General features: G+C 37.4%; 1 protein-coding gene across 1 annotated transcript in view; it reads right to left on the bottom strand.

Moving 5' to 3' along the window:
- The window catches only part of CNGB3 (cyclic nucleotide gated channel subunit beta 3), a 147,871-nt gene that overhangs the window by 26,308 nt on the left and 94,790 nt on the right, over positions 1–26,773 (bottom strand). Inside the window, exons 11-14 of the mRNA XM_003940502.4 lie at positions 23,213–23,354; positions 19,289–19,448; positions 16,370–16,467; positions 1,761–1,844 (exon numbers count right to left, since the gene is read on the bottom strand). Coding sequence (XP_003940551.1) covers positions 1,761–1,844; positions 16,370–16,467; positions 19,289–19,448; positions 23,213–23,354 — 484 coding nt within the window. The remainder of the gene's footprint in view (positions 1–1,760; positions 1,845–16,369; positions 16,468–19,288; positions 19,449–23,212; positions 23,355–26,773) is intronic.

Genomic DNA, 26,773 nt, shown 5'->3' with positions numbered 1-26,773 from the left:
AAAAATGCCATCCTGTCCACTTTTTTTTTTCTTAAAACTAAAGAACTATTTCTCTTTAGATTTTTCAAAGGTCACTCCTGATAACCTAATAACCTCACCGTCTCCCAATCCTGGATCTAAATTAAGTGTCGTTGCCACTACATACTCTTCTGGCAACTTCCATTTTCCTTTTAAATAACTTAGCACATTTCGGAATTATGCACTTACTTAATTTCACTTGTTTATTGCTTCTCTCTCCCATCAAGCCAGTGTAGGTCTTAGTTTTGACTGCATTTTAGAATCACATAGGAACTTTTAAATAATACTGGTATATGGGCTCTATCTAGACCAAATGAATCACTGAAGGGCGGAGGCCAGACTTCTTCAGGTGATTCTGATGTGCTCTGTGAGTTGAATACCATGGCACTAGAAAGGCAGGCCCCTAAAGAACAGGAACCATATATTTATTTTTTTTTTTAATTTTTTCTCAGTACCCAGCACAGTTTCTGGCTCATCATATTAAGAAATATTTTCTGTTTATAAAATTGTCCTAACATTTACCTTATTCTCTGCCTTCCCTCTACAGACACAGTTCCGTCCTTTTCAACTTAGCTCACCCTTCCTCTACTCAGAATGCCTATTTCCTTTCACTTAGTTTACTCCAATTCATTTGTCAAGACTTAGCTCAGACCTCCTCTTCTCTAGGAAATCTTACCAGTAACCAAGAGGGACAGGCACCCCTCCTTTATGCCCTACGACAGCTTGTGCTGACTTTGACCATAGCATTTAACACATTATTTTGAAATTATAAAAGTGCCTCTCATCTTTATTCACTGTGTACTCACCAAGGTCCTGGATCATCCTGCATTTTTTTGAACTGCTCATCTTTCTTTTTAAATATTGATTATTGAGTTTATCATGGATTTAGTCTCTCATGATATAAATCCCAGGGTCATCATTCCTTTTCTTCCCCTTCAAGTTAGTGATCAGAAATATGCAAAAATATTTATCTGTGGGGATGTTCATTTTATTTATGATAGCAAACATTTAAAAATTGGTCCTGGTGCATCCATAGACTGAAATATCATGCAGCTTTAAAAAATCATATTGTAGATGACTTAATATACAAAATGTTCATATGATATATTGTTACATGACAAAACATATTTTAAAACATATGTACAGTATGATGCCACTTTTATAACACAAGGTCAGTGTACCCATCAGTCAGTATAAAAAGATAGGCCAAAATATATGAACAGTGGTTATTACTGGATGCTGGAATTTATATCCTTATGTTTTTATGTGTTTTCTATTTTAAAATAATGAAGGTGTCTTACTTTGTAATCACAAAAAAGCACAGTACAGTTAAAAAAATGTGGCATTGATTATTCACTACTTGGGAGAGCAAAATGAAGGTAACTGATATTTTGCTGAAGACATAAAAAAGGCTGAACCACCTATCGCTTCTGTAACTTTTTCCTTCACTTTAAATATTTGAAATTAATGAGCTGTGACAATTGATAATTAACATTTATACAAAGCAGTTTTTCAGACTACCCACACTTCTATCCTATAATATAAGTAATGAAAACCATATTGTCTTGTTCCTTTGTGAACTCTGAGAGCACATTATTGCTATACAGGGGTATATATCATAATTATTTCTAGATTATGGAATTCACCCAGGACAAATTTTGTTTAAACAATGCTCTTGATCTATGTCTGAAATCCTCAAATTCATTTATTGGTTGTGCATTTGAAAAATAACATTCACTCACCTTTTTGCAGACAAAGTCACCAGGCAAATAGAGAATGGATTTCAATCTTAGTAACATGTCATAAATCATCTGTGTATCACAACCCTATAGAAAAAGAAATAATTCATATAGACTCAATGAAAAGGCCAATATTCCAAATGAATTCAAAACTCAATGAAAATAAACAGTAATACACACTGTTTGTATTTGCATAAAAAAATAAACTGCCAATGGCTATGGACTTGACCCAAAATATAGAAAAAAATACCTATGGTATAATGGCAAGAATTTAGATCTTGCTCAGATAGGCTTGGATGTGAATCCTGTCTCTGCTGCATATTGCTACACAACCTCTCATGACCTTAGTTTCCTAACCTGTAAAATGGGGATAAAAATGTACTTATAACAAAAATTTAACATCATATGTAATGAGAGCTATTAATAATATACTAATAATAGATTATTAGTATAGTAGGACCAACATAGATCAAAATCTTTGCCAGATATTTTTATTTCTTCAGACATGTTTCATACCATTGTTAGATATTATTATTTAACCTTTCAGGCTTGTCTATCTTTCTTCCCCAACTCAATTATCTTCTTAAGGCAGGAAAAATGCACACAGTAGATACAAAAACAGTATCTGTTGAGTCAATGATTGTTTATATTCACTTCAATAGTATAAGAAACAAATTTTATTTGTTTGACTATAGGTCTATATCTGTATTCTGTTTACATAGTTACATCTTTATGAGCTAAGGAAAAATCTTTAGGTCCACAAAATCTCACTTACATAGTAGTTTTGAATCTTTTGCTTTCATTAAATATGTATATTTTAAATTTTCTCTCAGAGCTGCAACCATGTAACAGCTTTCCTTTTGTGGGTGATCCTATCCACCCCTTGAGGGAATTAAGATTTTGCTGTGAACTAATTATCCAGTCAGTGGCAGAGAAAGAAGCAGCAAAGGATCTGCTCCCAATTTGTGGACTGGACAATCATTTCTTTAGAAATCACCAGTTTTCCCTAACAGCTTCAGTAGCAGACACTTGACCCAGATCCATATGAAAGTTAGACTTTAGGGTTGCTTGACTGATAAGGCAAGCTAATAATTTATGATTGAAGTATCTCCAAGTAGCCATTGGTGAAAAGCATTCAGATGAATGGGGTGTTAGAATTTTTAAAAATCACTTGAGAAAATATAGCTTTTAGTTCTCTAGGATAGAAAAAAAAGGCCAATGCCAGAAAACATATCTTCTTAATACAGTCTAACCAATACTGATGAGAAGCTGTTTTGAGCAAGGCCTTGTATGATAACCTTGAATTCAAGATGAAAGGAAGTCAGTCTACTTGGGGTGATCTTATAAGTAAGCAGAAAAGCTGTAATTGATGGTAGAAGATAATCATGTCACAAAACATGCCACAAATATCCATAAAACTTGTAAGATGAAGAGAGTTAATTTTGCTTGGGGGTGGGATGGGAGAGGGGAAGCACCAGGAAAGTGCTCATGTGGGTAACTGACTTTGAATCATTTGAGGATGAGGGTGACTTATATTTGCAAATATGCACAAAAGCCCTTTTAGGCAGAGGGAAATTTACCTTTTCTTTGCTTGTCGTGTATTTGCTTTGCACTCTTAAGTTTTATTTATATTTGTTTTGGTTCTGCTATGTCTGATAGGTTACCATATTTGCTAAAGCCAATCACAAACAGAAATTTTTTTCTAAAAGGCATGGTTCTTTCGATTTTAGTAAACATTAAATAAATGGCCCAAGTGCTTGATTTATTTAAATGCTGTCATAATTTCAGAATAATTTTACTTCAGAAATTGGTGTTCCGATCCATTTAAAACTCACTTACAGAAAGGACAAACAAACTTTGGATTGATTTTGGGATCTTCTCCACTAAGAAAAATCTGTGTCTTTGATATGGTAAAGAAAATCCACTTGAAATGCTTGGAAGTTCTTGAACATGTATATGTCTGGAATATTACTGCAATGAAGGTAACTCTCAATCACTTATATCCATGGAAATTTTCATTGTAAATGATTAGAAATAGAAGATATCAAAAAAAAAAAAAAAACACTTACATTTGTTTTCATGTAAATAATATGAATTTTTGGCATTATTTTTAAGGTTTTAATCATAATTTGTAAGTCAAAAATGAAATTTTCATTCCTTGATCAATTCCTATCAGAATGTACTTTGATGAAAATTCCCAGCTATATTCAGTTGTATTCATGGGAAATATTAATGATTTTAAATGTGATTTTCCTGTAGCAGTAATTCTGATTTTATTTAAGTATATATATATAATATATACATGAAATATATATGTATATATAATCTATACACATTATATATAATAGATGATATATTATGTATAATTATATATAAAATCAGAATTTTATACACACACACACACACATATGTGTGTGTATGGTAAATTCTTATGATTTCATGTTGCCTTGGCATCAATTTTGAGTGTAAGTGTAACTTTCTCATACTGGAAGCAGGGATCAATCACTCTTGACAAGGTTTCCAGTTCTCTACCTCTTCCCAGTTCCTCAATGCGGTTGATCCAGATATCTGCTTTATACTACTGCCTCCTGGTGACCACCTCTCTACGGTACAGCTGGATGCAACCTACTAAGATTGCCCCACCGACCCCCAGGGCCCATGTGGACAAGCAGATATTCCACAGTGACTACCTGTCAGTTACAGCAAGACCCCATGGAACTCATGTCTGCTTGCTGTAAACCAACCTGTTAGAACTTCCCCTGGGAAACCTCCCTGGCTAACACCCTGGATCCCAAAAAGGCTTTGGCTCTCCTTCTCTCTCTCTCTCCCTTCCCACTGGTTGAGCATGAGTGTTCCCCTTCCCATTGGCGCATGCTGCTCTTTTCTCTCTGGGATCCGTAAGTAATAAAAATGCTTCCATTATTTCATGGATTTTGTTCTGCTGCTTCCTTTGTGTCTCACCTGACTGACATATTTAAACCTAACTTTTTTTCCAGTACAGGATTTTCATAGGGAGTAGCTATCTTATAGGAATAAACTGGACACAGGTCAGACAAATGCCACAAGGGCGTCAGCCAATATGAACAAATTCCCTTTGAGAGAAATGTCTGTTCATGGTCAGCCATCTAGGCATGAGGTCGTGGACCAGGATCAAGAGTATTCCATGAAAGACACACTGTGAACAGCCACAACTCATTATCTGGAGCTCTGTGAGGACAAGGCTGGAGTTTGTGCCCACACTCTCTAGAGAGAGACCCCAAGATCAAATGAGAGGAAATCATAATGCTGTGGCAGTACAGTCAGCCCCCATATCCATGGATTCCACCTCCATGGATTCAAACAACTGTGGAACTTTAATTTTTATTAATCTTAAATTTTAATAAAATAAAAGCCTCTCCCTTTGTGGAGAAGTGTGTTTAATCTTTCCCCTTGTATCCTTTAGGTGAGCTCAGGGGCAGAAAGCACCAGTGAAGGAAATCAGATCAATAGAAAGTGTGAGACCAACCTAGGAGTTAAGCCTGAAAATAGATAAGCAAACAATTAGCGCTTTTCTCAGCAAGAATATACACAAGCACTTACATTGATAGCTTTCAGCTGAAGGCTTGGATTTTCTGAGAAAAACATTTGAACCATTCTAAACATGACTTTTCATTAACAAACTTGGATAGCACATGGATCAAGACATGCAAATGGAATCTAGCAGCTGTATATAGTAAAAACTTAGAATTTAAGTTCCACCAATTAAGTGAGTCTGTCTGCTAATGATTACTTTATGAGAAGGTGCCACTAGCTTTGGGGCGGCTTTGGTTTAGGACTAAATCCTTCTTATTTGAATTTAGGCCTAATGAAATAAAGTTTGCATAATGAAGTTGTTATATTTTATGATGTGTTTGAAAACCGTTTTCAAAAACTATTATCATTCTCTTTTCTTCTCTAGAAAATGATTGTTTTCTTGAGATATACATTGCTCCATTATTATGTGATTAAAAAGAATTACATCCTGGGGCTTTTTCTCATGGTAATCCAGCTCCATTTTCTTTACAGTTAGGAAATTTTCTGACATATGAAAAGTCAGACTGGATTGCTTTGTATATGTCTCTTTTTCTATAAAGCGAGAGTAGCTAAGTATCAACATTAACATTATATTAGTACATAACATTTGCATTACATTTTATTATCTTATCTTTATCTGTTAAATTCTTCCAGCCTCCCATTGATGCCTGGCATTAATGAATATATGGTCATCACTCCTGGTTTTTAAATACGGATTGGAGCCCCAGGAAGCCTGTTGATTTTCTCTAAGGTCACATGTGCAGTAGATATTGGAGGAAGAGTATCACTGGAGTGTGTGTTTTTATCTACACTTTGAGCAACTTGAGATCAAAGTGTTTGCATTATTCACTCTTGTATCCTCAGTGTCTCACCAGGGTTTAGGTGCTAAATAAAAATGGGCTGCCATATAGAATGAAGCTGTTAGGAAGGATTCCATTTTGGGCAATGAGAAATTCCGTGCTGTTATAGGCGTGTTACAGATTTGAATGAGGATATTGGAGATTTGAATGGAGTTGGGAGAAATGTTATTTTAATTCACAACAGAACCATAGGTTAGATGGTGGTTCTTGCACTCAGGAAATTCCTCTTTTAATAATGGCAAGCTCTGAATACAATTGTAGAGTTGGTAAAATTTATCCTTGGAATGCGTACTCTCTTAAGTCCTATGGAATTTCTCCATTTCTAGGCTCATTTCTGCTTCCTTTGAAACAGAACTTAATATATCATCAGTATTTTATAACTCACTGTGAATTTAAGTAATTTTCAAGTATAAACAATAGTCTTGAGGGCTTTTTCCATCTCAGCCTGTTTGTTACAAAAGAACATGCTTTGTTTTATCTTAAACCCCATTCTCATTAAACAAGTAAGGTATAGGTGATATGACTAGGGCAGGGAATTCTGAATTCAGTTCTTCATGCCAGTGACTATGCGAAGCGTGCTACTGATTGGTTGCTGCTGGGACCAGCGAAGTCAGGTGCGATAGAAAATTTGCAAGGTGCTATGATGTCATAATTTATTAATATTACTTCTAAATAATATTAGACCTAAATTTACAGTCAATATTTGCAATACTAGTAAAAATCATCGTCGTCAAACTTACCCTGAAAATTGGCAATGGTTCTAATTTTCTAGGAGTTTGGGTCAAAGTGGGAAGTCATGAGTTAGATGGAACCCTGAGGATGAATCTAATCCAGCAGTCCTCAACCTTTTTGGCACCAAGGACCAGTTTCATGGAAGACAATTTTTTCCATCAATGGGGCCAGTTGGGGGAGTAGTTTCGGGATGATTCAAGCACATTACATTTATCGTGCATTTTATTTCTATTATGATTACATTGTAATATATAACAAAATAATTATACGACTCACCATAATGTAGAATCAGTGGGAGCCCTGAGCTTGTTTACCTGTAACTAGACAGTCCCCATCTGAGGGTGATAGGAGACAGTGACAGATCATCAGGCATTAGAGTCTCTTAAGGTACGTGCAACCTAGATCCCTCGCATGCACAATTCACAATAGAGTTCCACTCCTATGGATATCTAATGCCACTGCTGATCTGACAGGAGGTGGAGCTTGGGCAGTAATGCCAACAATGAGTGGTGGCTGTAAATACAGATGAAGCTGCCTTCACTCACCCACTGCTCACCTCCTTCTTTGCTGCCCAGTTCCCAACAGGCCACAGACTGGCACTGGTCCGTGGCCCTGGGGTTGGGAACGCCTGGTCTAATCAGTTTTTCTACGATCAGGCAGAGCCACAGGAAGAACCTGATTTTACCTGTGTAGAAACTCCCACATGGTTGCATCAGTTTTATTTCTCCATTTAATAACAGCTATGTAACTTACTATGTGCCAGGTCCTGATATAAGTGCTTCGTATGTTTGAGTCCCTTACAACCAAGTATGTTATCTCATTTATTTAGTGTCTTCCGTCTCTACTGAGGGCTTCGCGGGGCAGAAACAACATGGCTGGAGTAGCTGAGCAGTAGCCCTCCGTGTCTGGCTCAGTGCTTTAGACAGAGCAACTGCTCAGGATGTGTACTAGAATGGAGTTCATCTAGATTATAAACTCACTATTCGAAAGATTTTTTAAAGTCTAGCAGCAATACTTTATTGCTGACGCCACCAGGGTAAAAATAACGTTGGTAGAAATGAAACACAGGTCTCACTGTAGTCTCACTCTCGCATTCTTATTTCAGGCCCTGTGGAGTAAATATGTGATGACATATCAGATCAGTAGGATGTCACTGCTGGGGATCTGAGTGTGAGTGCTAGAAAGCATGCTGCCATTCCCGTGCTATTCCTGGCTCAGTCTGTCACTCACACGCAGAACACTTCCTTCTCATCCCTCCTTCCACAGAAGTCACAGCCTTTGCAGGCTCTCTTTGCCATGTAATCGCAAACAATGAGTCAAAGATCGCAGTGAGGTGTCCTGTTGGGATGAGTTCTGTATAATTACCAGAGCAGCAAATAGACACAGGGTGCCCTCCTTTTCAGGCTGATGGTACCCACATTCCAATTTTGGTATCTCTGGGTCCCTGGTTTCCTACAGAACTGAGGGCTGTTTCTAAAGGATGCGATTCTAACGCCAGCCACTAGGTGGCAAAACAGAACTTTTATTAAAGTTTCTCCCATTTCTGGTAATGCAGTGGTAGAGGCAAAATGTGATCTCCCTAGCATTTAATTTGATAAAATGTATTTAAAAATCGAGACCAAAATAATAAATCATTAGAAATTAGGGGAAATTTCCCAGTATCATAGAAAGGAATCGCCCCTTATTAGCTTAATACTTGTGCTTGGGCCTGGAATAACGTGAAATCTGTAAGGAAGAGGAACCATTTTTGTGAACAATTAAAACATACATATATAATTTAACTATTCATCTCTAAGCTATTTCAAAACTCTGATCACTCCATGTTGAAGCAGCAAATCTTACTAATTAACCACAATTTATTGAAGCAAAGTTTCAGTGAAAATCTGTGACTCTAATTCCACCTGCTTTAAGAGGAGAAAAAACCCTCATGAGATTCAGAGGCTCTTCTTAGCAGGAGAGTAGAAAAGCATGTGTGACTGTAGGTATCTATCTTGTAGCATGTATGCCAAGCCTAAGTCTGTGAATATCACCAAAGGATTGCTTGAACTTGACTTTTTTATTTTTCAAACAGGGTCTCGCTCTGTTGCCCAGGCTGCAGTACAGTGGCATGATCATGGCTCACTGCAGCCTCAACTTCCTGGGCTCAGGTGATCCTCTTGCCTTGTCCTCCTGAGTATTAAGAACTAGAGGCACCTGGCTAAATTTTCTGTGATTTGTAAAGATGAGGTCTCACTATGTTGCCAGGCTGGTCTTAACTCCTGGGCTTAGGAAATCCTCCTGCCTCGACCTCCCAAAGTGCTGGGACAACAGCCATGAGCTACTGTGCCAGGCCAGCTTGACTTTTGACTCTAGTGAAACTTTTCCAGTTCCTCGCCATCTTATCCGTTATCCAGATAGGGTTGGTAGAGAACTGAAGATAAGAATGATAGAGCGGTGTAAAGAAAGCCGTGCTCAAACTGCCCCAGTGCATAGAGCTCCATGACCTCAGTCAGGTAAGTTGTTTGCTCTCTGTAAAATGGGATAGTAACAAACTTTCATCAGAAGTGTGTTAGTTAGGGCTGCCATAACAAAGTTACACGGACTGTGTAGTTTAAAAAACAGACATTATTTTCTCATGGTTCTGGAGGCTAAAGGTTTGGGATTAAGGAATCAGCGGGTTTGGTTTCTTCTGTGGCCTCTCTGCTTGGCTTGCAGATGGGCACCTTCTCACTGTGTCCTTACATGGCTTTTCCTCTGTGTACTTGCACCTGTGACATCTCTGTGTCTTCAGTCAATCCTCCTGCCTCAACCTCCCAAAGTGCTGGGATAGCAGCCATGAACACTGCTGTAGCTCATTTTTTTTCCTTTTTTTTTTTTTTTTTGAGATGGAGCCTCACTTTGTTGCCCAGGCTGGAGTGCAATGGCACAATCTCGACTCACTGCAGCCTCTGCCTCCCTGGTTTAAGCAATTCTCCTGCCTCAGCCTCCTGAGTAGCTGGGATTACAGGTGTGTGCCACCAGGCACAGCTAATTTTTGTATTTGTAGTAGAGATGAGGTTTCACCATGTTGGTCAGGCTGGTCTTGAACTCCTGACCTCATGATCCGCACGCCTCGGCCTCTCAAAGTGCTGGGATTACAGGCGTAAGCCACCGCACCTGGCTCAAATTTTCTCTTCTTGTAAGGACACCAGTTACACTGAATAAGGACCCATCCTCCTAGCCTCATTTTAATGGAAGTGCCTCTTTCAGTAAACAGGTTAATACTTTTCCACGCTTATGAGCTTTCACCCAGCTGCCTCCAGTTTCTCACTCCACAGGCTCCTACGTGTCCTTCTAAGTCCCACACCCGGACTAATCCCTCCTTTCTGCACTCAGCTCCCTGGGCGCATAGGTGGCTTTCGGTAAAGGTAGGCGACTGATTCAGAAGCAGTGCAGGGATCAGTTGGGTATAAATTTTGAGATGTAGGGTGTAGGATCACTATTCATCCTATTTTCCTCCTAAGAAAATAAATTCATGTAAACTGCTCAAACTGTATCTATGAAAATAAATTTAGAAAGATTCCATACCTACATGTTTTCTACTTCACTTGGCTTTATGAAAAAAAAAAAAACTTTTTCATGTAACAGAAATATAAATGTAAATGGGTTCTTTCTGGAAAAAACTGCCTCTTTAACAGAAATGTCAGGAAAGAATGAATCTAAGTTTATATACAACATTAGCAAGATGTGAAGATTTAACCTTTTTCCTCAATCAGATGTTGCTGATCTGGTGGAGTACCAAAACGTACATATAAAAACAGAGAAAAAACTATGAGGCAGAAAACTGATATCTTCCCAAATTGGAGGTAATGCCATAAGTCATTGATATCAAGTTTAAAGCATTTTTTTTTTAAGAAAAGTTACTTGCTGTCACTTATCCTCAGTTAAGTTAGTCACTCAGATATAAAGAGTTTTATAATATTTTAAAACACTGTTAAGATAATTTAGCTTAGTAGCTTTCATACATTTCTGATCATGCCCTATAATAAGACATACATTTTCATTGTCCCTAGTACACACACAAAAATGTATACGTGTATTTAAAAATAAGACAAAAATTTTATAACACCTACCCTTATGTATGAAGCACTCTACTGTTTTTAAAAAAATAATTTTGTTTAATTTTTTTTTTTTTTTTTTTTTTTGAGATGGAGTTTCGCTCTTGTTACCCAGGCTGGAGTGCAATGGAGCGATCTCGGCTCACCGCAACCTCCGCCTCCTGGGTTCAAGCAATTCTCCTGCCTCAGCCTCCTGAGTAGCTGGGATTACAGGCACGTGCCACCATGCCCAGCTAATTTTTCATATATATATATATATATATATATATATATATATATATATTTTTTTTTTAGTAGAGACGGGGTTTCACCATGTTGACCAGGATGGTCTATGTAATCAAAAACTACCTGTTCCCCCAAAACTATTGAAATTAAAATTAAAAATTAAATTTTGTTTAATTTTTAATTTTAATTTCAATAGTTTTGGGGGAACAGGTAGTTTTTGATTACATAGATGAGTTTTTTTGTGGTTATTTCTGAGGTTTTGGTACACCTGTCACCCAAGCAGTGTACACCATACCCATTGTGTAGTCTTTTATCCTTCTCCTGTTCCCACACTTTCCCCTGGCTCCTCTAAGTCCATTATATTATTCTCATGCCCCTGCATCCTCATAGCTTAGCTCCCACTTATAAATGAAAAGATACGATATTTAGTTTTCTATTCCTGAGTTACTTCACTTAAAATAATGGTCTTCAACTCCTTCAAAGTGGCTTCAAATGCCATTACTTTGTTCCATTTTAAGGGAATTGTATTTCATGGTATGTGTGTGTGTGTGTATACAACAAATACATTCATATGCAGTTGAGGTGTCTGCAACTTAGAAATGGAGTTTGCAGTTGCAGAACAAGGTAGAGCAAGTCTCATTCCTTGTTCATATAACAGACTTTAGTATATGAAACTTCTACTGCCCTTGAATTTATTTATTTTTCTCATAACCAAATATTCTCAGCATCTAAACATTTTCTTTGGGGGCCATTCTTCTTCTTCTTCTTCTTTTTTGAAAATGGAGCAATACTTTACATAAAATGAAATATACTGATCTTAAGGGACGGTTAGATCAATTTTGATAAATGCATACACTTACGTACCTTCCCTGGCAAGACAAAAAAATATTTACATCACCCCACAAAGTTCCTTTATGCTTCTTACTAATCAATCTGCTCATCTCCATTCACCACCAGCAGCAATCATTAATCTGATTTCTACCATCACAGAATAATTTTATAAGACTACTCTTTTACTATTCTTGGTCCACAATTCAACCCCTCCTCTTAACCCCTTAGCCAGAATATATTCTAGTTTGTTAAAATCCTTCTTAAACTGGTTATTTGAAATTTGATATGTTAATCCAAACGTAGTTTCAATAATTAAGAAAACTGATATTATGTTAAAATGTAGGGGAATCCCATATACAATTCTACTGACTGATGTGGAGTTGGAGGTCAAGTAAAACTCCTGTCTAAAAAGAAGTGTTCTAAACTATTGCACTTTTGCATTTGTTATATGGATGTAGCTCTCTCTCTCTCTCTCTTGCCATATATATAAATGTGTATATATATATATATATTTGAGTATATATGTATATTTGAGTCAGGATCTTGCTCTGTCACCAAGGCTGGGTATGGTGGTGCCATCCTGGCTCACCGTAGCCTCAAATTCCTGAAATTCCTGGTCTCAAGGAATCTTTCTGCCTCAGCCTCCCAAGTATCTGGGATAACAGGTGTGTACCACCACATTCAGCTATTTTTTTTTTTAAGAGATGGAGTCTTGCTAAGTTGTCCAGGTTGGTCTTGAGCACCTGGACTCGACCTATCATTCTGCCTCCACCTCCCAAAGTGCTGGGATTACTGGCACAAGCCATGGCACCCGGCCTGTATATTTTCATTTTGGACCTAAGTTTAGAATTTTACTTTTATGCTTGTTGAAGTTAATCTTTTTGGCTTTGCTTGTCGTTTCAAAATATTCAGTAATTTTAAATGTTGTAATTAACATATTTTAGTCTATTCCTTCTTCCTTTGTATTATCTGCCAATTTGAAAATCACATCTTTTATATGATCATCAAAATATTGACGGAAATCTAGCACAGGACATAGTTAAGAAAAGAGTCCTAGAATACTGACTTAACTCTAATAACTTACAGAGTCATGGGTTAACCTAATGCTGGAGGTGACTGTGCCTACACATTCTACCACACAGCTTCTGCTTCTTCATCTTGTTTCTAATATTACTGAGTCAATATTTTGAAGACATATCCTTCTGTCTGGATTACATTTATTTGTCTGTCTATACTTACATCTTAAGTGATCACATTGAGTCCCTTGGCTTGAAATACACCAACATGCTGACAGGTCCATATGTATTGCTCTGGCTCAGTTCTCTCCCCTGAACTCAGATTTATAAACCAAACTGCCTACATGAAATTTTCAACTAGAATCTAATAGTCACATCTGTTTTTGTGCTGATAATAAAAGAACATGACAGACTGGGTAATTTATAAATAATGGGAATTTATTTCTCACAGTTCTAAAGGTTGTGAAGTTCAAGAGCAAGGCGTTAGCAGGTCTGGTGTCTGGTGAGGGCTGCTTTTCCTTCCAAGATGGTGCCTAGTTGCTGCACCCTCCAGATGGGAGGAGCACTGTGTCCTTACAGAGTGGAAGAACAGAAGGGCAAGAGAGTCCTTCCTTCACCCTGAGACCTTTTATAATGATACTAAACCCAATCATGAGGGTGGAACCCTCAAGACTCAATCACTTCCCAAAAGGCCATATGTCTTCATGCTGTTGCATTAGGGATTGAGTTGCCATAAGATTTTTGGAGCGGACATCATTATTCAAGTGATAGCAACATCCAAAAACAGAGTGGTTTCCAGCCCACTCAACTTGCAAATGATATCTTTGTGCTTCTTCCTCAGGCCTAAATCCCTGGAGTCATCTTTGGTCCCTTTCTGTCTCTTACCCTCTTCATATAATCAAACAGGAAAAACAGGGCTTTTTTGGTTTGAATACATCCAATAACTGGTCACTTCTCAAAAACTCTGCTTCAATAACCCTGGGTCTGGTCACTATCATCTCTTCTACACATGGTTGTGATAACTTCCATTTGGCCTCCCTGCCTTCCACATTTGCTTCCTAAGGCCTTTTCTTCACACAGTAGGACAGATCCTGTTCAAACTGGTCTTGAATAGGTCATTTTCTGCTCAAGAGCCTTAGTGTTTTTTAACTCAGAGTATAATCTAAAGTCCATAGATGACTGGGCTCAGTGGCTCATGCCTGTAATTCCAGCACTTTGGGAGGCTGAGGCAGGCAGATAGCTTGAAGTCGGAAATTTGACACCACCCTGGCTAGCATTAGGAAACCCCATCTCTACTAAAAATACAAAAATTAGCTGGCTGTGATGGTGCATGCTTGTAATCCCATCTACTTGGGAGACTGAGGCAGGAGAATAACTTGGACCCGGGAGGCAGAGGTTGCAGTGGGCTGAGAGATTGTGCCACTGTACTCCAGCCTGGACAACAGAGCAAGACCCTGTCTCTAAATAAATAAATAAAAAGTCTATAGATCCTCCAAGGCCCTCCATTAACTGCTGCCTGCCTCAGCCTCCCTTTTTTTTCACTCTTCTCTGATTGCTCTTGCTTTCCAGCACTCTGCCTTTGCTCCAGTCACTCTGGCTTCCTTGCAGTGTGTTTCCAGCTCAGCACATCATGTTATCCATCCTCCCATAATATTCCCTCCTGTCCTCATTCCTCTCTCTCCTCTCCCAGTATCTGCATAGCTTGCTCTCTTACTTCTTGCAGCCCTCTTCTTAAGTGCTCAAATGCATTTAATCAGAGAGGTCTTTCCTGACCAGTACCACCCTCATCCTCCTTAAACTATGACATGGTTTGGATATGTGTCCCCACCAAATATTTTGTTGCAATCCCCAGTGTTGGACGTGGGACCTCGTGGGAGGTAATTAAGTCTCAGGGGTGGATTTCCCTTGAGTGGTTTGGCACCATCCCCTTTGGTACTGTCCTCATCATAGTGAGTGAGTTCTCATATCTGGCTGTTTAAAAGTATGTGGCACTGACCCCGCCCACCTTGGTCCTGCTCCTACTTTGCCCTTTGCCATGAGTGAAAACTCCCTGAGGCTTCCCCAGACGCAGATGCCGCCACACTTCCTGTACAGCCTGCAGAATGATGACCAAATAAACGTATTTTCCTTATGAATTACCTGGCTCAGGTATTTTTTTATAGCAATGCGAGAATAGCCCATACAACTTGCTTAACTTTGCTCATGGCATTAATGCCTCCACACGTTAGGTTTATTTTTCATTCTCTTCTTCTGGAATTTAAGCTACATTTGTATGAGTATTTGTTTTCAACTGTTACATTCACAGTGGCTAAAATGGTGCCTGGAACATGGTGGGAACTTCACAAATACCTGCTGAATGAATTAATTGAATGGATGAGTCAGTGAATGCTATACACAGAAGGAAATATTAGTTGAGAAAAATTTATGTGTGATATATGGCTGGGCACAATGGCTCAGGCCTATAATCCCAGCATTTTGGGAGGTTGAGGTGGGGGATCACTTGGGGTCGGGAGTTCGAGACCAGCCTGACCAACATGGAGAAACCCTGTCTCTACTAAAAAATACAAAATTAGCTGTGCATGGTGGCACAAGCCTGTAATCCCAGCTACTTGGGAAGCTGAGGCAGGAGAATCACTTGAACCTGGGAGGTGGAGGTTGCGGTGGGCAGAGATTGCTCCATTGCACTCTAGCCTGGGCAACAGGAGCGAAACTCCGTCTAAAAAAAAAAAAAAAAAAGGAAAAGTTTATATGTGATATAATGCAGAAAAAGAGTAGTAATACTTAAAAAGAGTAGTAATACTTAAATACTCAAAAGTTAAAAAATTCTTTGTTATACTTTTTTTTAGAAACAAAAATCTTCTAAACTAAAATTTGAGCATTTTAAGAGCCTAAATCTAAAGTATTTGTAATAGAAGACATGATTAGGAATAATTCTCTGATTGTCAGGGCATTACAGAGCTAATCTGGAGGCTGATTTGTTGTGTATTGCCCAGGCACATTTATAGATGGTTGGTGATACATGTACTAGCAAAGATATAGAGCCATATAATTTACATTATATTTAAATTAATGCAAGAAGAGCCTGAAGAACTCTTCTTTTTTGACACCAATTAGAAGAGAGAGGCTTCTAAAGAATAAGTCATCTGCTGAAGAGAGACCTGTAATTTATTTGACTCCTTAATTCCACATAAATTCTCTAGGTTATTTTGACTTTGTTAAAACATAAGGCAAAAACCCCATAAATGCCGTATTAAATCAAGAGCTTAGATGTCACTGAGAAATAGATACAGTGTCTTTCTATGAATTGTAAAAGCACTTGCCTTGAACAAGTCAACTTTGCTGATGATGCTGTAGTTCACATCAATGGCGAGGGCTAACTGGACTGTAGTTGGCAGGGTCTTAAGCAAATCGGACTCATCTTTGTGCAGATAAACACATCAAACCCCGATGCAGAATTATTAATAAAATAAGTCACCAAGGTACAAGTAGAAAAAATTTTAAAACAAAGGAAATGAAATGCAAACACTTTTTATACATAGATGCATCAGATTCTAGATTTTCATTACTTCTGTTGCACCTCCATACCTATTACAATAACACTATTATGCTTATGCAAGAAAAGAAGTATTTTTAACTCGGGATGACATACAGAATAATTCCAGAACGTTAAGCTTTCTGAAACTTTAGATATGAAATGTAATGATCACAGCACAAAGGCTAGTGAACAAGTTAGCATGGGCGAAGGATCTAGCTCTTGTTTTCTGATTCTATTGATTCCAGCCTTAGCATTCAAGGGATGGCAAATAATAATGAGCACCATGTGGCACTGGAGAGCTTACAGAGCTCTGTCATAGCCATTATCTTATTTGACCCTTGTGACAACCCTAAGGGTAAGTGTTCTCTTTCCTATTTTGCAGAAAAAAGAAAAACACAAAGAACTGAAGCCCCGAGAAGCTGTAAGTGACTTGCTCCATTGTGCATAATTAGTAGGTGGTTCAGCTGGGATGGAATCTAAAGAAGAAATGTGCTAAGAGAGTAAATTCAAATTATCGTTATTTACTTGCTTATTAACTCAATGAAGGATGTGAATATATTACAGATTTTTCTACATGTGAATTAAGTGATGGGCTTTCAGGCTGATAAAATATTCCATAAACAAAATTGCCTATTTTTCCCCCGCCTTTTTTAAAACCTTGTATTTTAAGTTCTGGGGTCCATGTGCAAGTTTGTTACAAAGGTAAGTTCATGCTGTGGGGGTCTGTTGTACAGATTATTTCATCACCCAGGTATTAAGCCTAGTACCCACTCGTTTTTCCTGATCCTCTCTCTCAGCCCACCCTATGATAGGCTCAGGGTCTGTTTGTTTCTCTCCAGAAAATTCCCCATTCTTGGTGTTTAGAATGCCCTGGGTTTCTGAGTTGATTATTTTTTGATGTTTTCTTTTATTATGTAGAAAAAAATTGTGGTATGACATCCCTATTTTGATTCAAATATTGACTCTAAATGTGAACATACTTCATATATGAATAGAGTTTATTGTTTCCAAGAGCTGCTTGTCTCTAGTTACCTCCTAAGCCAAGGAGTTGAATCATTAGCCCACCAAGGGGTATGAGAAAAGAAGCCTGGCACCACTCCCTTTGTGGCTCTTCCTGCCTACTTCAGATGCCCTCAAGTAGCTGCAGATGTTCTAGAGGGAGGCGTGTTCTTTTGGTCATTCAGGAAGAGGTTCTAAACACGAGGCTGGAGTCTCTTATGAGTGTCAGAAAGGTGAAGAAAAGATCCTACTAAAATAGCCAGTGGTTTCTTTCTGCTCTTAGGAACCTTTGTGCTTTGAGAATGTCATTGTAATTTGCACTCTGGGGCATTTTTGGCTTCTTAGTGGTACTAATTCCTATTTTCATATGGTAAGAACAAACTAAAAGTTGAGTTTGATTATTTTCGAGTAGGAGGGCGTTATCTTGAACTTATGTTATGTCCCTCAGTAACAGTTATTTTAAACTGCAGTAGTAGAGTGGTGTAGTTGAAGACACCATTAATTATTTAGCATCTCATGGAAGCAACTGTGTGCCCTGAGGTGGGATGGGAGTGGCTTGCAAAGTTGCTGCTTTCTGTTGGTACAGTTGACCCTTGAGCAACATGAGTGTGAACTGCACAGGTCCACTTAAACAAGGATTCTCTTTCACCTCTGCTACACCTGAGAGCAAAGCCAACTCCTTTTTCTCCTCAGCCTACTTGACAGTGAAGATGAGGAGGATGAAGACTTTGTGATGATCTACTTTCACTTAATTACTAGTAAATATAGTTCTTTTCCTTATAATTTTCTTAATAACATTTTCTTTTCTCCAGTTTATTGTAAGAATATGGTATATAATACAGATAACATATAAAATATGTGTTAATCAACTGTGTATGTTATCAGTAAGGCTTCCAGTCAATAGTAGGCTTTAGTAGTTCAGTTTTGGGGGATTCAAAAGGTATATGTGAATTTCCTTCTTTCTATTTTATTTTAAGACAGAGTCTGGCTCTGTTGCCTAGGCTGGAATGTAATGGTGTGTACAACACACTGCTAATTTTTGTATTTTTAGTAGAGATAGAGTTTCACCATGTTGGCCAGACTGGTCTCAAACTCCTGATCTCAAGCAATCCCCTTGCCTCAGCTTCCCAAAATACTGAGATTACAGGAGTGAGCCCCCATGCCCAGCCCCAAAAGTTACATGTGGATTTCTGACTGTGGAGTGAGGGTTGGCCTCCTAAACTCCCACTTGTCAAGGGTCATCTGTACTGTGTTCTGGGTAAGAGAGGGATACTGCAGTAAGAGCAATGGTTAGGAAGAGAAGAGATGCAGGTCTGAGTTCTAGTTAGACCATGTGCTGGCTCTGTGTCCTCGGCCAAATTTCCCAGTTAGGAGCCTTTATTTTCTTCTTTTAAAAGGGATAGACAATGCCTAATTTTCCTACTTCGTTTTTTGCATGTGTAACTATATGAGACAATGTGTGTAATACCCAGCATCCAGTAGATGCTAAATAAAATTTAGCCTTTTTCTCTTCCAAGGTTTTCAAAACTAGTAAGATATGGCTTTATATTTAAGGAAAAAAACTATTATATTAAACTAATGCTTTAAGGATCGTTTAATTGTTTTTCAACCTTTTGTTCAAATCTAATTAGTCTCTGCTATCTTACAGAATTTTCATTATATGACAAGCTTTACAGGAATTTAATCAGTAATCCATCATGCTTACCTAGCATTCGTTGAGAGGCCCATGTATATTCATACCAAGTCCGAACTCGCTTTTGCACAAGTTTAGGAATGGAGTAATTGTTCATGTAGGCAATAGTATCATCCATGCAGGCGCGGAAGTAGTTCTGATTGGCTGTAGCTGCCCCGATCACATCTCTCATCTAAAACCACAAATATCGTCACTCAACACCCAACAGAGGAACTGGGAGAGTTAATAAAAGTCAAATTACATGTTTTTTTACATGATATACTCCCTTCTAATGCCCTGATTACTTGATTTTGTTCATTCATTTTTATTTTATTTAATCTTGCCCGGACTTTTCGGCAGTGGATTACTTGATTTGAAACACACTGATATTGGGTCCTGATACCACCCACTTCAATAAAATATTGGGCAAATCATATTCTCTCTCTGACCCAATAAGGACAGCAATAAGACCTTCAGGACACACCAAGTAAGAATTCCGTCATACAATGCATAGGACACATCATTTTCTTTCTGAACTTGTATTTTACTGCAGGAATGTTAGTATATATTGAAAAAAATTACACAGCTGTGCTTATGCAAGGAATGTGCAATAAAAGTTGAGCAATTGTCTGGCAGAATGGCTGGTCCGTTTTGGTGAGTCTTACTTTGAAAGCATCCTTCATAGATTATCCAGTGTGGCTGGCTATATAGACTCAATTCATCATGAAATTGCAACCTCTGTACTTCCCTTTGTGTTGTTTAGACAGATAAAAATCAAATCTCATCATGCTTAAGGCATAGTATTCAGCAGAAGTTGAAATGTGCTGAAATTACTGAAGCATCATCTACTGCCGTGACAATTCTTAAGAAACTGTCAGGTTTTAGTTCTTGGATGTTTATAACTCACCCATAAAAACCCACTCTAGGTTAAAAGCCGATCTTTAAGGGCTCAGCACAAAAAAGATATATAGCTCCACTCTTCCTAGCACATAGAAGGAAGCAAGTGGCTGTAAATATGCTTTGACTGTGGGTTTATAATAGCGAGGAAAACCAGGGCCTCACTTTCACACTCCTAAGACTTTGCTCGTTCATTTTAGTAGCTGTTGAGCCTTTTCTGCTTATGGAAAAACGACTCATTCTTTGAAGTCTAGTTCAAATGCCTTTAAAAAAAATCATGATGCCCTCCTCAGCTTCCATTTTTAGAGTAAGTAAATTATTCTACATATTAAAACTATCTGCTGAGGAGCTATGTAGCTAGTTTAACTGTATATATCTTTTGAGTCTCTTACAGGTTTTTAGTCTTGATGTGAAAATCGCCTTGCACATTGTAAGTGCTTGATACATGTTAAACTTTACTGTTATTATATTTTTCTTCCAAATATTCCTCAACAACCTCAATCCTAGATCTCACTTTTCTATGCTGTTTTTTGTTGACAACCTACATTACCTACTTATCTAAGGCTGGGAGACTTGGTATGTTAGGAGTGGGGTTGGGAGATTTAACAGAGTGTTAAGTTGGGAAGAAAGGACTATTAAAAGCATGATTGATTGCTGTTGAGGGTCCAATAGTTTGTAGTGACAGTAATTTGAATGGACATCACAGTAATGTGATGTTCTTCGGCAACGTTGGCTTTTCTTGCTGAAGGAGTTGAGGAGGGTGTATATTCTATGACGGATTCCAGGCTAGGGAAGCACATGAAAGTATAAGAGGAAGAAATATGTCAGTTTCTGTGAGTTGTTTTGTGGTTAAAATGTGATGACTGGCTGGGTGAGGTAGCTCATGTCTGTAATCTCAGCATTTTGGGAGATGAGGTGGGAGAATCACTTGAGGCCAGAAGCCCAAGACCAGCCTGGGCAACATTGTGAGATTCTGTTTCTACAAACATTAAAAGAAAAAAAGAATTAGCCAGGCGTGGTGGCACACACCTGTAGTCCCAGCTGCCTGGGAGGGTGAGGTAAGAGGATTGCTTGAGCCTAGGACTTTGAGGCTACAGTAAGCTATGATTAAGCTACTAAACTCTAGCCTGGGCAACAGAGTCAGACCCTGTCTCTTAAAACAAAACAAAAAAAAAGGTGACAATTAGTTCCAGGTTATAGTCTCTATGTGGGAATTTTGAATGAGTGGAGATTTTTTTTTTTTGTCACAGGCTTTTAAACTTGTATTTCTATCTGTTTCCCTACTCAGCATCTTGTATCCACTATGAGAGTTTGAGGCACACATCTGTATCTCTAGCCTCAATCTTTCTCTGGAGCTCTATTACCACATTTTCAGTGACTTGATATTCCTTCTTGTTCCTATTGGAACCTCAAATCCAATTTAAAAGCAGAAGTGGTGTGGTGTAGAAAGCAGCCCTTCGCAAACATTTGTGTGTCTATGAATCCCTTGATGATCTGGTTAAAAATGCAAGTTCTGACTCAGTAGGTCTGAGGTGGGGCCTGAATTCTGAATTCCTCAAGTGCTGCTGCTGGTGCTGCTAGTCTGAAGATTACACTTTGAGTAGCAAGATAATTGAACTGGGGCTAGAAATAGTTTTTTTGTCTTGATGTGAAAATTGCCTTGCACGTAGTAAGTGCTCAATGCATGCTAAATTTTGTTATTATCAGTGTTATTACATGTGGTTTTACCATATGCCCATACAAACTACATGTATGAATCAGAGATGCCTCTTAATTTCTTTAAACTGGAGTTTTCTCATCTGCAAAACATAGAAGTTATTGACTGTGATATGATAACCTCACATTGATTTTACAATAAATTATAAAATAATGTGATTTTTGTTATTTATATTCAAATGGATTTGAGTTTAATTTCTCTCAAACCAGCTTCCTAGTTCAATCATTGTTAATATAATCTCCCCAGCCATGAAGATAATGATATTTTATACTTAAAATTTTTAGCTCTTGGTGTTCATCTTCCTAAACCTAAATATTTTCAACATAGAGTTTCCTTTACTACTCCTCTCTGTATTTCATTAACATGTTAAAGCTGTAGCTGCCATATCCCTGTGTATCCATATTTATTTAACCCGCTTTATTTTCCATGTTTTGTTATGTTGATATCTGGGACCTTGATGACTGAAGGCCTTGGTTGTTTCTCCCAGGGTTAGGTAATTACTAGAGATGGTGGCCAGATCTTCTGAGAGTGTGCCTTCCATATGTAAACTAAGTAATCTGGAGCCCATACTCCCAACTGCCTTCTGTATCAGGCTCTCACATGGGCTCATACATTTAGGCCACTATCCACCTGCCCTACAAAAAGAATTAGCTGGGAGTGGTGGGGTGTGACTGTAGTTGCAGCTACTTGGGAGGCAGGGGCAGGTGGATCCCTTGAGCTCTGGAGGTCAAGGCTGCAGTGAGCCATGTTTGTGTCACTGCTCCCCAGCTTGGGTGACAGAGCAAGACCCTGTCTCAAAAAAAAAAAAAAAAAAAAAAGAAAAAAATATGGGCTCTATCCTTCTTCAGTTCCAACAACTTTCAATATAATAATTTATTTAAATTCTTACTAGACTGACTCCTTTGAGAGTATGTATAAGGAGATGCTATAGTAAATATTTATGAAACAATAACTTATTATTTTATATGGCATTTTGTAACCTCTGATTTAAATGACCTCTGAAGTTGATTTTTAACCCAGTAATGTTATAACAATATTTGAAGTTTAAGTAAATAAAAGAGATTTTCATGGTTTTCATTATGGTCCAAGTAAAAAATTAACTTAGAAATAGCTTTCTCTGAAAGTTCAAACTAATGCTCTTTGCTAAAAAGTCTTTTGATAGATTTAATGGCTTAAAAATGGAAAAGCACTGTTGACCTAATCATATCCTCCTTCAACTCATTAAAATAGATGAAAGTTAGTTAAAAAAAAAAAGAACCAAACAGATTTTAATTTTTCCTCCATAAAGTTTAGCCTTTCAAAAATGACAGCACTGTATATCCTGTGAGTCATACTTAACTTACCTGACCAATTAAACTGGAGAATACAAAAACTCCAGAAAAAAAATTCAAGAGTTGAAAAACAATTTCAAATAAAGTTTGTGGTTCTGGAAGGCCACCAATGGTAATTAAAGTTCGAACTGCCCAATAATAACATCTCAGATACCTGTGAAAACAGAAGATATACATTTTGCTTTCTTCTATATCATTGAAAGACTACTATTCTTTGGAGAATATAGTACTATTAAATTATAACAAATTTCCTACCAATCAAGATTTTCTTTCTAAAGACAGCACTGGCAAGCACCATGTGTGCTAATGTAAACTTCTTTAATAAACACTATGAAATGATGACACAACCCCAAGGAGGGTGTTTACTAGCTGTTACTAAAATTTGGCGGTATAAATAACCACCATTTTTATTAGGCTTATAGTTTTATGGGTCAGAATTTTGTGCAAAGCCGAAAAGAGATGACTCATTTATGTTCCATGATGACTGGGCCCTCAGCTGACATGACTTGAATGGCTGGAGTTATCTGGGAAGAGTTGATTGAGGCCAAATATCTGAGACCTTGATTCCTACTCTTGGTTGGGTTCCTCTGTTCCTTTCCATGATTGTCCTTTTGGAATGCCCAAGGTAGCTCCTTACCTCACATATCTGAGCCTGAGCTGGGAAGACTGGGACAGTTGGAGGTTGCTGGGTATCTTTTTTTCATTCAGCCTGTCAATGTGACTAGCTTGGGCTTCCTCACAGCATGGATGTCTCAAGGCAGATGAAGTTTTACATGAGAGCTGTTTTCCCCCAGAGCAATAACAGTCCAGGAGATAATTGCCAGGTTTCCTATAACTGAGAATCTCTTTATCATCTTATAGCTGTAATTGACACATTGTATTTGTCAGGCAAGTCACTAAGGCCAGCCCAGATTCAAAGGAAGAGCCATTTGAATCCATCTGTCAATGAGAGAGGCAGCAAAAAAATTGAGGCTGTTTTTAAACTACCACTGTATTGATTTGTGGGAATATTATAGAGATCTAATATATTTATGCAGATGGTAGAACCTTCTATAGTTTAGATTCAATTGTGTTTACTAATGAAAAACAGAACAGATGAATATCTCCTCTATTTTCCACCCACATATTAGTATATTATTGAATATGTAAACCATGGCAGAGACAGAGGAGAGCTGAGCTCCCTCTTAATAGGGAAATTACAGTTGATTGTAATGGGCAACTTATCTAGAAGTTGGTATTGTAGAAAATCAAGTATGATCAGAAATGTACGTGATAAAGATTCTGTACTTGAACAATTGCAAATAAAGAGGCTGGGGTCATCATAGACCAGATAGAAAGAGGACAAGAAAAGAATATGGTAAAGATGAGTACAGAACACATGACATTCACTTAGCTATACAGAGTCCTTAACTTATTATGGTTCGATTTTATGATGGTATGAAAGCAATATCCATTCAGTAGAAACCATACTTTGAATAATCATACAACAATTCTGTTTTTCACTTTTAATATGTTATTCAATAAATTATATGAGATATTCAACAATTTATTAGAAATTTGGCTTGTGTCAGATGATTTTGACCAAGTGTAGACTAATATAAGTGTTCTGAGCACATTTAAGTTAGGCTAGACTAAGCTATGGTTGGTAGGTTAGGTGTATTAACTGCGTTTTTGGCTTACAGTGTTTTCCTGATAGGTTTATTGTGATATAACACCATCAGAAGTTGAAGATATCTGTATATATATTTCATAATTCTTGTGCAGTTACAAATAATATTTGGTAATTCTGCATAGTTCTGATAATGTGATCTATATCATGCATTTTCACCACATCCTTTAAAAAAGTCATTTATATAAAGAACATCTCCAGGTTTTGTTATAGAGAGACATTTAGATTTTGTATCCCCCAACTAACTATTTAGGCATCTGGTGCAGACACAGAAAAGCAGCAATTTTTACAGAATTCTGCCCTAGTCGGGTTTTTATTTCTTATTTAGATGTGCCACATTAGCACTTTGGGTAACTGGGCATTAATCTTTGAACAAGGGTGGTGGTCTTTTCTTGTAAAAATAGTTTGAGATTTTAAGATCTTCAAATAGTAAGAAGTTGGTTTACAAAGAAAGAAAAAACTGCAGTTGAAGTTAATATTCAGATAAAAACAGATCTAGAAAGAAATCACTTATTTTGAAATTCAATATCTTTTGAAGGACATAGAACCTTTTTTTTTTTTTTTAACCTAGTTCCTTGCTATAGGAACAGAAAAAATAATTAACTCTTTGGTAGGGCTTGATAAAAACTATGCCAAGAGAATAAAAATATTACCACTGTATAATTTTTTTCTTCTAGCAGGCTTCCTTAGACTTACTAATATAGTGAACTTGATGTCAAAGAGAACCACCTTGAAGAAGTATGGAATTAATTTTATGGATTGCGTTTTAACTTTTCAAATTCCAATTTATAATTTCCTATTACTTGATTTATTTTGGCCACAGGTTTTGGACCTGCGGGTCTCTTTAAATTAAGGAAACTTATTAAACCTGACATTACCCAAGAGTGAAGAGAAACGAGATTCTCTCCAAACATAGTCAATTCCATGATAAATGTTGGGATTACTGGCCCCTCCAAAGTCACTCACAAGTTTTTCCTACTTTAGCAAGAACAAATGTATGAATTATTTTCTCCCATTTTCTTTTTTATAATGTTAAAAAATAACAATCAAATGTGAAATTTTGACATGGATTTTCCAAACCTCAAGGGTTTAGCTTGAACTATTTTTTGTATAATAAATAGTCTGCTATGTTAATTGGAAGGTTTATGCCCTGATGCTTTGAGATTTATTTTAGGATTCTTTCCTCAGTCACGTCTTACATCTAGACATGCATAGCCAAAGATAAGATTTGTAATTTAATTAGATGGCCTCTTATTGATCTCCTAAGATTAGCTTAATTAGTCAAGTGTGTCCATCTCTAATATCTACATCCCAGTCAGATAGATCTTTTTGAAGAGATTCTATCTGGCTGGATTAATACATGGACTATCTAAGTATTGACTATATAATGCATCAACTATATAACACATGAACTATATAACACATGATATATACTTCAGGATACTTCAAGTTAAAGCAGTAAGGCAGAATTTGACATAAAACCATAAAAAATTTAGTATGAAAATAGAAAGTCTTTCTTTGTGAAACAGACATGACATGCAATTTCCCCCAATATTTTATTATGAAACACTTCAAACAAACAGAAAAATTAGAAGAATTTTACAGTGAACACTCGTATACTCACTACCTAGATTCTACCATTAACATTTTACTATTCCTGCTTTGTCACATATTCCTCCACTTATTTATCAATAAAACCTTCTTATTTTTTTGATGTATTTCACAGTAATTTCTAGACAGCCAAAAACTTTCTCCTAAAAACAGTACTTCAGAATATATATGTTTGGAGTTCAGTAGTTGTTTAGAGTTATGTTTTATTTTGAACATACAGTTAAAGCACTAATGAGTCTGGGCACAGTGGCTCACACCTGTAATCCCAGCATTTTGGTAGGCTGAGGTGAGTG

The sequence above is a fragment of the Saimiri boliviensis genome, chromosome 15, assembly GCF_048565385.1.
Source record: "Saimiri boliviensis isolate mSaiBol1 chromosome 15, mSaiBol1.pri, whole genome shotgun sequence".
Lineage (NCBI taxonomy): Eukaryota > Metazoa > Chordata > Mammalia > Primates > Cebidae > Saimiri > Saimiri boliviensis.
Note: the sequence above shows the minus strand (reverse complement) of the source record. Positions and strands in the feature narration are given on the sequence as shown.